The sequence below is a fragment of the Anolis carolinensis genome, chromosome 4 (genome assembly GCF_035594765.1).
Source record: "Anolis carolinensis isolate JA03-04 chromosome 4, rAnoCar3.1.pri, whole genome shotgun sequence".
In the NCBI taxonomy this organism is placed as follows: Eukaryota; Metazoa; Chordata; class Lepidosauria; order Squamata; family Dactyloidae; genus Anolis; species Anolis carolinensis.
This window is the reverse complement of record NC_085844.1, coordinates 176248650-176260668: the sequence shown is the minus strand read 5'-3', so window position 1 is coordinate 176260668 and position 12019 is coordinate 176248650. Positions and strand designations below refer to the sequence as shown.

At 38.9% G+C, this 12019-nt stretch overlaps 1 protein-coding gene across 1 annotated transcript; it reads left to right on the top strand.

Moving 5' to 3' along the window:
* Positions 1–293: 293 nt before the first annotated feature.
* dmrtb1 (DMRT like family B with proline rich C-terminal 1) lies at positions 294–8627 on the top strand. The gene is made up of 4 exons (XM_062978294.1): positions 294–920; positions 3496–3731; positions 4485–4629; positions 7378–8627. The coding sequence occupies exons 1-4, from the start codon at positions 506–508 to the stop codon at positions 7467–7469; spliced, it is 888 nt and encodes a 295-aa protein (XP_062834364.1). The 5' UTR covers positions 294–505; the 3' UTR covers positions 7470–8627.
* Positions 8628–12019: the final 3392 nt, after the last annotated feature.

The following is a 12019-nucleotide window of genomic DNA, read 5'->3' as shown; positions in this document are numbered from 1 at the left end:
GAATACCATCCATAAATTATTACAATAATGCTTTCCTGCTTCAAATTCATGTTGAAGTGCAGATAATTCATGTTCAAAGCAGATAATGTGGATTATTGGTTTTCATAACATGGATTATATGGCAGTGTAGAAAAGTAGAAAGTTTCAACTTTACAAAGCTCTTCCTCTTTAAGTTCTGGAATAAAGCCAAATCTGCAAGTTTAGGGATACCTTGCAAAGGCTTGGAACACAGTGTGTCAAAGTTTTATTTATAAAATGCTTTTCAGAGAACACCTATTTGAAAACATAGTCTTGCTACATACAGAACTCTTAATTTCTTTTACAAAATACAAGTCCTGGTGACTACTGAACTTGGGTAGTTAGCAGGCACTTTTCTTTCTCCTTTGTGCTATGCCCCAGGCTTTAGCTACCACATAGTAACAATTTCATGCAACTGCAAGAGCAGATTTCAGCCCAGGATTTTCTTCACTCCAGCAGTGGTGCATGACTATAGACAGCTCCCTCCATGGAGTCTCCAGATGCAGCTCATATCCGAGCCCCCAAATGCTCTCGCTGTCGCAACCATGGCTTTGTGGTGCCAGTGAAAGGCCATGCTGGCTATTGCCGCTGGAAGCATTGCCCTTGCGAAAAGTGTGCTTTGATCACTGAACGGCAGAAGATCATGGCGGCTCAGAAGGCCTTGAAGAGGCAGGGATCTGATTCACCGCCCAGGGAGGCACTGCCTTCTGTCCAGTGCAGTCCCAATGATGAAATGGATGGAACTGCAGCTGGAAGTAAAAAGAGCTCCAGGAGGAACACCTCTGAGCCCCATGTTGCTGGGCATGAAGAGGCTAAGGGGACCTCTGCACCTGGCCAACCCACCAGGACAATGCCTGACCAGATGCCACCAAAACCTAGCTCTCCAACCTTCATAGATTTAGGTAGGTATGCCATCCATAGTTCTTCTGCAACCATTTATACGTCCATGGACATTGTTTCTCTCCGTTGCACATGATCTCATTTCCTACATGGGCTGGAACATACCAGTTGTCCTGAAAGTTCGTATCTGGTATTTTCTGCTGTAGGGGATTGTTTTTTCCCTGAAAAAAAAGTTATTCCTATTCATTTATGTGTTGGTAGCTTCCATATCCTGCTTGAGCACTTTGTAGCTGCATAACTTCAGTTTTGGAGGCTGTTTGTCCATGCTTCATTGTTGCAAAGTCCTATTTATTTCAGCAAGCTTTTGTATTAAGAGTGAAATGGGTTGCAGCTGGCCCTGTGTAAATAGATTTAACAAGACATCTAGTAGTACTGGTGAGAAAACACCTCTAAATATGGAATAAAGTTGTATTTTGCAGACAGCACCATGCACAGCAGGAGCATTTTGCAGCAATTGCACATGAAATAGGAAGCTAGTGCTGAACTTGTTAAAAACTTAATACTTATGAAGTATTAAGAAATCAATGACAACTGCTAGGCTTTAGCCTAGAACTTGAATTTAATCATTATTGATATTTTTTTGCATTGCATTGAAAATGGAAAATGTAGATGTGTTTTGGGGGGAAATTACATTGTGTCTGGGCAATACAAATAAAATATACAGTAGAGCAAGTGGACTCAGGTTGGATCTACACAGCCATATAATCCAGTTCAAAACAGATAATTTGAATTTTATACGGCAGTGTAGAAGGGGCCTTAAGCAACTGGCAAAAATACTACATTTACAAAACTGTTTTTATAATACAATAAAGCTGTTACATTTGTTTGTCTCAGTTTGCTCTGATTTACTGTATTTCAATATTAATGTCAAGTCAATACAGAGTTTATAGTGTGTGGTATAGTTTGGGGTAAAGTATTAAGCCTATATTTCATAGTAACTCTCATGCAAACAACTACATTTATCCGGCAGCATCTGCCAATCTCCATGGCTGCTGTTAACAGAGGCCTCTTCTACACTGCCACATAATCCAGATTATCAAAGGAGATCACACACATTATCTGCTTTGAATTGGATTATATGAGTCTACACTTCCATACAATTCAATTCAAAGCAAATAATCTGGATTTTATATGGAAGTGCAGAATTGATCTGAAATTAGAGTTTAAAAAAACTATGTCTGTACCTTTTAGTTTATCTTTGCAGTTTGATGTTGGACATTTAGGTTTTCCGAATATTGGATTTACTCCATGCCATTTTACAAGCGACCTAAGGGCCCTTCCACATAGCCATATAACCCAGAATATCAAGGCAGAAAAATCACAATACCAGCTTTGAACTGGAATATCAGAGTCCACACTGCTATATATCCCAGTTCAAAGCAGATAATGTGGGATTTTATTAAATTGTGTGAAAGGGGCCTAAGAGAAAGGAAATACAGTACTGTGAATTTATTCTCTTGATAGTATAAATCTTTGGGGTTATTTTTTTAAAGCTAGTATATCACCTGTTTGCAGGTTCTGCAAATTCAGTTTCCAGGTATAACTTTGTTTCAATATGACATGAGGTTAGTTTCTAAACTTTCAACGGCTAATCTGTGACTGACAGAGGCATCTTTTAGACATTTACACAGTTGTATAAAATGGGAATTCACGTGCAGCTTTAAGTGTATTTAAACAACTCAACAATTTCAATGGGGCTTCAATTGCAAGGGTGTTTCCCATAGAACTCATGCAATGTGACCCTTTCCCTAATGTTGAATGGAGGGTTTTTAATAGGTAAACAATTCAAAGTTAGTTTGGAAATCTACTTTTAAGAGCTACATACAATTCAAAAGCCACAGCAAGACTCATCATTACTTGTGTAATTTAAAACTGAGAAGTTCCAAGTGTTGAACAGCATTCAAGTAGTTGAGAGGGCACCTAACTGTACTTTCAGGAATATTTACATACAGTAGGTCCGCCACTTTCACAAGTGTTAGGGGTGTGGGACCCCTGTGGAATGTGGAAAAATTGCAAATAAAATAAAAAACTTGTTATTTAAGCGAACATCTCTCTAGGAGACCCCTTCTACACTGCCATATAATCCAGACTATCAAATCAGATAATCCACATCTGCTTTGAATTGGATTATGTGAGTCTACACTGCCATATAATCCAGTTCAAAGCAGATAACTTGGATTTTATATGGCAGGGTAGAAGGGGCCAGAATCTCTAGGTCCTCCAGCAGGACTTTATGATCAACTTCACCATAGAATTGTATTGAAGAGACCGCAGATGTTTAGAGAAGAACTCTTCCTAGGACTCTCCAGTGCTCCAGGACATCTTTGACTGGACTTAGAGATTCTTTGAGAAAACATTAATCAAATAGAGTTGTACTGAAGACCTTAGAGATTCCTACAGAAAACATATTGATCAAATTCACATGTTAAACCCACATATATGGAATACCAACTGTATTGTAGGAGCACAATACTTTGGAGGAACTAAACTATATAGTAATCTTCTATGCATCCTTGTAGACAATAGTTGATGAACACTATGTATTCAACCTAGACATTCTATTTTATTTTTATCTAGACCATCCTACTGTGCCTCTGGAATGTGCAGCAATGTGTCCAGAATTTATAGAAAGAGAGCCTCCCAAAGTATATCCTGGATACTCTGGCATGTATCCTTATCATCCATTTCCTCTGGGATTCGCCATCAACCAACCTGGCTACAGAGGCCCAACGCATGCCCCTGTCCTACCCCTGCAAACAGGTTACAGACACTTTCCTAGCAGTCATGGGCCAGGGAACGTTGCTCCTGTGCCAGTAAGTCATGTTTTCTCCACTTTAACGCTGGTTTAAACAGCTTTCCCTTAGCTGCAGAGATACATTACCTTGCTATTTTAGTTATTGTAATGGCAAGAACATTAATCATTGGAATAGTTTGAAAGGATTAAAGTACATTAGTGACTTGGAATACAAAAAGAAGGACAGGACATATGGCACACCTTTAAGACAAATCAGTTTTTATTTTTGCAAGAGTTTTGTGCTGATTGAACTGGCTTATATGGCAATGTAGACTCATATAATCCAGTTCAAAGCAGATAATGTGGATGATCTGCTTTGATAATCTGGATTATATGGCAGTCTAGAAACAACCTTTAATGATTCTATACTGACCATATAATGCAGTTCAAATTGTATTATATGGCAGTGTAGCTGGGGCCTTCTACCCACTTTTCTTGGTGCAGTACTAAATGGTACTTTTAGTAACATGTGACAAAGAAAATGTGGGTTTGGCCATTCTTCAGCATTCTTAGTAATGAAAAGTATTATTCATATTTAAAATAATGTGTTAATAATGAATAACTCTCCTGATCCATTAGTTTTATTTTTCTCATAGTAGAAGAATACAATAAATTGTATTATGTGTGCCACATAACCCTAAGCATATTGTTTTGCTTGATGTAATAATGAAAAATACATTTTGACTTAGATTACTGAAGATTGGCCTTAGTAGCATCCTAGTTTACATGGTGGCTTAGTTCATATCCTCAAAATCATTATTTTTTTAATCAGAGACAAGATGCAGGTGGGGATTTTCGACCAGCTTATTACGCTCCGATGTCACCTTTCATGCCTCCTAGCTTCCTACCAGGCATTCACTATATTCCACCACCTCTTCAACTGAATGTTGTGACTGAAGCTACAAAGGAAACATTGAGTGAGTATTCAGAGTGTAGAGTTATACAGGGTTTATGCTGATCTTTGGAATATGTACCTGTAATGAGATGTTTTGGAACTTTATTAATTCACTCTGCCCTTCATAACGTTCTGTCCTCATCCCCAGACTTAACTGATATTCTTGTGCTGACCAATAGTCTACAACTGTACAGCCTTCATTTGGTTTCAGGAGCCCTGCAGGTATCCACAATGTGAATGCTCAAGTTCTATTAAAGATGGGGTATGGTAGAAGCAATTACCAATTTCCACCTTCAAGTAGCATCAGTGAACAACTGAAGCCCCAGCCATACAGGCACTGTAATCTGGTTGGAAGTCAGCTCAAGGTTGGTGTTTCTACAAAACATTCACATGCATTCCGACCTCCAAACTAAATCCAGCTGAATACTGTGCATTTAAAAAGTTGCCAGTTCTGAAGTCAGTTGTTGATGAAAAGTTCTGCAAAGCAGAAGACGCATTTGGAGCATTCACCAGGACAGGGTTAAAGCTGCAGGAGTCAGAGATGGAACCCAGATTTTATTTCTTTAATTGCCATATTTATATCCCACGCTCCTCACCCCGAAGGGAATTCAGAGCGGCACACATCAAGGCACAATTCGATGCCATGCAACACATATACATTAAACATTTACATTAAAACAACTGCTAAAAAAATTCAACAATTAAAATCATTAAAATTACGTAATCCAATATCATAGTCCAGGCCAATCCAATTATCATTGCACCATTCCACATTCACATATTGAACTGATAGATTATCCAAAGGGTTGGTCCCACATCCATATTTTCAGTTTTTTTATAAAAGTCAAGAGGGAGGGTGCTGTTATGATGTCACTAGGAAAGGAGTTCCACAGTCGAGGGACCACCACTGAGAAGGCCCTGTCTCTTGTCCCCACCAACTGCACTGCGAAGGAGGTGGGACTGAGAGCATGGTCTCCCCAGATGATCTTAATCTCCGAGACATTTCATAGAGGGAGATATGTTCAGATAAGTAAGCTGGGCCGGAACTGTTTATAGGCTAAAGCCAGCAATTTGAAGTGTGCTCGGTATCAGACTGGTAGCCAGTGGAGCTTATGTAGATAAACAGCTTGAAGGGAAGGTAAACAAATGCCTCCCCCCAGCAAGGAAAGGGCAGTGATCTCATGGGAACGCCTACTCAATGACCTCTGTTGCCTGGTCTTCCTGCAGTTATATGCCACTTTCAACCGGTGCATTTTGCAGAGAATTCAATAATAAAATACTCCTGGGTTTGGATAGATTTGAATCATTGGAGCTTTATGGACTCCATGGGAGCTAGCAGCCAAGTTCCTGGGGTGTCTGTGTAGGCACTCTGGAATGAACTGGATGTCTTTGATCCACATCCTGAAACACAGTAAATGGCTGTGTGAAAGCACCCTCAAAAGGAGTGCTGCAACTGCACGCCATGTTCCCGTGAAAATTGTTTGCCACCCTGAAGTTGGCGACACCAACCACCCCTGCATGGTCGCTCACAAACGGAGAAGCACTGCTGGTGCTGCCTATTGCAGGGCGACAAGCAACTTCAAAATAAGGCATTGTACATCTGTTCTAGTTTGAATGTTTGCAGTTCCTCTATTTTTAAAAGTTAGCATTTGCATTATTTTCTCAGACATATACAGGGAATGTTTTTTTTTTCCTATAGAGAAAATATGTGACCTAAATACACTTTCTGAAGCTGTGTGATCTAGGAAGGACCATACTACCTGCTGTTTTATATCTGTAGTTTGGATGACTCAAAAATTCTTCACTTTTTATTAGTAGTTTGTCACAGCCTGGGAAGCTGTGTTTTGATAAAGCTGCTTGCCTCTAAATGGAACTGCTTTTTCCTTGATGGAAGCCCCCAAAAAGTACGTTCCACCTTTGCTGACAGAATACTCTCTTCTCTAATTTCTCACTAAATCATATTTTTCTAGTTGTTGATGGCAAAGCTGACATGTTTCAGCTAATAATGACAGACTTTTTTGACCTCTCCATTAAACACAAGCATCTTGAGCTGTGAAATTGCCTATGGTGCAGCCATATGTGCATAATTTTGAAGATGTATGGCCTATCTGGCTTACAATTAATTGCTTATTAACCCCAGAGCAAGCAGCTGCTACATATTTTATATAAGAACCCCCCAACTGAATTTATAATATGAACACTTTGTATTGTCAAGGAATCTAACTGATAGGTTTTATATTGCACTCTCTGAAATGGAATTGTAAGTACTTGACATTTGCTATTCGAGTTAGCCACAAGTGAGCAAACTGCTAAAAAAATTAGTCTTGGGACACATTTACACTATCATATAATCCAGTTTCAGAAAACAGATTAACTGCTTTAAATTGGATTATATGAGTCTACACTGCCATATAATCCAGTTCAATGCAGTTAATCTGCATCCAGAAACTGGTTTATATGGCAGTGTAGGTGGGGGCTTGGATATGTGCAGATGCCATCTTAATGTGCATGTATGCAAAACATGTCATGCTTTGGTTTCCTTATTTGAGCAAGAAGTTGGACTTACTAGACCATGAGGCTCCTTCCAATTCTGTGGTCCTATAACACTGTGGGGGAAAAATCAAATACACAAGTTTCTTGTTACAATATCTTTTTTTTAAAAAAAACATGGTGTTAAAAACAGCTTTGGGATTCCTTGTAAAGCATGGAAAAAGTTAAAACAGTCAACCCAACCCAAAGTTGCATGTTACGTTCTGCTTCTGTGTTTCAGCTGCCACAGCAGATAGCCAAGATTCTGGAGTGATGTGTGAACAAAGCCAACCATCTTCTCAGGAAGATTGTCCCTCATACACTAAGCGTTAAGTTTACTAACAAATCCATGTTGAAATGTTACCTTCATGTAATGCATTCGTAAAGGTATTGTTTTGTTCGGTTCTTGGCTATCACTCATCCTAGTATAGCCATAGGTTTAGAACATGAAAACATTTTAGTTGTTAAATTCACAATTGTTGGCCTCTTGTGCATTATCCATAATGGGTGTTTTCCCAACAAGTTTGCCATCACAATTGAGGTTTAGAAAGAATAGGCTTTACTGTAGTGTTAACAGCATAGTTCCTTCTGGCTGGATGTCAGTGGGATAACAAAGTGTGCAGCCTGCAGTTTTGAAGCAAATAAACACTTGCCAGGTTGAGTTATATGTCAGTTGAGTGACTTTATAACAGATGATAATGCTTATTTTCACTATTGCTACCAATTCTTCTGTACCAAGCTCTAGTGAAACTCTCAGATTGGTTTTTTCTTTGACCAGTTTGCTGGTCTATCAAGCTTTGCAACTTTAGACATTAAATTTTATTTAGTTCAAACCCCAGGGGAGGCACAGGGGACACGTGGCTGGGCTTGGAATGACAATATAAATGTTGTAATCATTTATCAGCAGGGAAATATTCTCTCTAAGGTGCCATACAGTCCAGTTTCAGAATGCAGATTTACTGCATTGAACTGGATTATTTGAGTCTACACTGCCCTATAATCTAGTTCAATGCAGTTAATCTACATTCTGAAATTGGACTATATGCTAGTGTAGATCCAGCCTAAACTACATTTCCATAACTTGATCCCTTCTAGCAGTAATACACAGTCTGGGCCATTCCGAGCCATTATATAGATAAAAGCATTGAGCAGCTTTGAGACGATGCTGTCTATTCTAATCTGTGAATGTGGAGAGACAAGTGTATTTATTAAAGTTGTACCAAGGTTTATTCTTTTTATCACTATCTAATGTGTTAGCCCAGGTTTTACTTTAAAGAAATGCCTCTCCATTAGAAAAGGCACCGTTCTTGCCTAATATAAATAAGAACCACATATCCTTTGTAATAATGTAAAGGCAAAATTTTGGTGAAGATTAAAGTACACACCTTAATTTACTGTTACCTGTTGTTTAAAGACCTGTTATGATCGGTTTTTTGTATACAGTGGAATGAAATATATTAAAATATTAATATTACCGTTGTATTTGGTATTTCACTCTTTTTGTTCTACAGTCAGATTTCAAATGTTTTGGACAGTGGTTGGGGTGGTTCTTACATCTTAATTTAATTTCTACAGGTTTTTTTAAAAAAGAAAATCATGGGAAATTCAAAGTATTAAGGGATGTACATTCTTGTAGAGGTAATTTTTTGAAATTGATTTCAACTTGACTTCGTTCCTAAGCAGCAGTTGTACAGTTAACAAAATTGCACTATTTCCAAAGGCTTTAAAAAACAAAGTGTCAGGAATTTTAATCAAGATTTGTTGCATCCTGCCACTGTGTTTGGCAAAAGATTCAGATCTTCAGTGAACCAACAAAAACAGTGCTTTATGGTGCAAAACAATTTGGTCACAATCTGTGATACAGTAGAACCTCGGAAGTCCGAGTTAAATGGGCGGACCTCAGCTCAGTCAACCCGGATCACTTGGATTACCAGGTTCCTTGCTCTCCCTTTGGCGGCCGCTTGGAGCCAGGGAAGCCACACCCGCTTCCCTGGCTCCAAGTGGCCACAAAAGGGAGGAAGCCTCTTCGTTCAGCCACTCGAATTGCACAGAGGTTTGGACAAGCGGGGCTCGAACGAGCAGGGTTTTACTGTGGATGTTTTGTTATGCAAACTGAAACAAACTGGATCAGAGGAAAAGCACTGCAGTCTCATTTGAGCGAGGCAGTTGCTTCCAGCTGCAGAGATGAACGATCATAAAAGGAAAGCAAGTTACAGTTTTTTTAAACTGCAGGATTTTTTTGTCTTTGCTGTTAACACTAAATTGACTTTTTGTGTGATGCACTTTGCCTCTGCGAGAGGAAGCTGTCATTTGCTAATCTTTAGTCAGTCTTTCACAAATATGGTACTTCAGATTTAAAATATCGAGCAGCCTAAATCTCTGTTTAGACATTTAACATTTATTTTAACATTATTAATTTAAGTCGTCAACATTTAAAGATGTTTTATTTGGATATTCTTTATTGGGGCTGGGGGTGTTTCTGATATTTTAATTTCAGGGGTTCTAAAAAGTTCACAAAGAACCTGGAGTACCGTTTTCCACCTTTATTAGAAAAAACAGTTCTTTCTGTTTTTCTACTAACTTTTGCTACTTCTTGGTTTTGCATCAGCATTGCATGGCACAACGTAACTTTTTATTTTGATAAATAACGTCTTGCTTTTCTTTTAAAGTATTTGTAGTACAAATCTTTAGGCAAGTAGTTGGATCGCCAAGGGGGATGGTGACAATCGTTTTGGGGTACAGGCATCTGATTTTTATTGGGCACACACACATACACACATGTGCATATACATGTCTATACAGATATCTCTGCATATAAGGACAAGATTTAAAGTCTCTTTCTGCCTCAAGACCTAGGAATTTCTGATATGTATATAGTTACTCTGTGTACCCCAGTGATCACAAACAGTGGTCTTTGAAAAAGAGAAGCTGGGCTACAAGGGAAAGGGAGTTGGTCCCTCCAGTTTCAAGGGCTGCACTAAGAATTAACATAGGATATAAAGCTTGGCACTGAATCCTAACTATAAGTGATGCTAAATGTCTTGATGTAACATCATTTCAAAAAAAAAATGTCTTTAGCAGACAAGTCTTAAATCTGTATTGGGACCACAGCATGTCAAGAGGGAGTTTGATTCTTCCTTCCCTGCTGCAATCCTGAACACCTCCTGCTCCCCATAGGTATAAATCAGGTTAAACCTGGAGAGTGTATATCATGGCTGTGTAGAAAAGGATAAAGGAATTCCAGCAGATGTTGCTTGTCATGCAACCAGATAACAAGCAATACTTGTTGAAATTTTCTCACTTTCCGCAACGATTAAAGGTAGATAGTTCTTTTCCAGTTTTCATTCTAGCAACCCAAGACAGCTTACTATATGTGTTGCCTAGAAATGCGAAAATATAGCAGTGGTACCTTACGTTGAAGTATGGGGAGATGCAGTTACTCAGTGCAGCCAATAGATCAGCTATATATTCACTTAGAAATGGAGATTGCAATTGGTTATATGCACAGCAAATAGCTTTTTTTGCAGTACTGCAAACATAACAACAAACAGTGTTCTGTGGCACGGCCATTTAGCACTTCAGCAGCCTCTTAAACTACTTCAACAGATGTCTGGGAAATGATGACAACCTCTTCAAATATGATATCTCGTCAAAATTGATTTTTCTTCTGAAAAGCTAAACTGGTTAAGTGAATATTGATTGTATAGTGAGAGGATTAAGGTGAAACTCAGATACAGCATTTTCAGAACCAAATACTGTAAAGTCATCAAAAGAAGATTAGACTTGTTCTCTTCTCCCGCCCACTGCCAGAGAGCAAGGCTGCTGTGTGAATATTTATAGGGCACCTCCATTTTCAGAGCCTGGTAGCAGCACAGATGGCGATGCCTTGCCTCCACTATCCACCTCCTGAGAACTGGGGTGTCAAATGGAACTCCATAAGGCAGCCCCATCTTCAGAAGCTGGTTGTGATGTAGGTAGTGATCCCTCACCTCATTGACCTTCGGAGCATGAGGATGCTGTGTGAATGCTTACATGACATCCCCATCTTCAGTAACCAGGTGCAGCTCATCTCCTGAGGACAGAGCTGCCATATGAATGTTCAGAGGGCAGCCTCATCTTCAGCAGGTAGATACAGCATGAGCAGTGATCCTTTGTGCCTTTCACCACTCCACTATTATTTCACATATACTGTCCAGTATACAGTAAAATATAAATGCTCAGCAAAATTGTAGAAATGCAAAAAAAATGTGTCTATTCTTCATTAGCTTCATGGTGAAGTATCTAACTGTAATTGTTTTAGAGACAGCTGACAAAAATAGTGTACAAACCGATATGATACACATTGATGGGAGTTTGCCCAGTTGCCAAAAAGCTCTGCTGTCCTTAATTTCTCTAGAGCAGGAGTTCTCAAACTTTTTCAGCCACACAGCCTTTTTTGAAGCAAAAGTTTCTCATGGAGCCCAAAGAAATGTTTATATATTATATTATATAATGTATATCAGGCAAACTTTTGACGCATTGTGTTTTAAAATTTGACAGATGGGAGAATGTTTGTGTGAACTAATTGTAAAAAAAAGCATGAACAAATTCATATACACACTGTATATATCTGGATTGTTGTGCAAAACAAAACGGAAAGAAAGAACAATAAAATATTTAAAATGAAGATCAATTTTAATCAACATAAACTTAACAGTATTTCAGTGGAAGACCCAGGTGTCATCCAGTTCAACCCCTCCTTTGCCATGTAGGAAAACGACAATCAAAACACCCCCGAGTGGTGATGGGGAAACAGGGTTTTGGAATCAAACAAGGCAAAGAGGAAAAGATGTGGGCGGTGAGGAAGGTGAGGAAAAGGGGCTTTTGAGGGCAAGAGAGATGGT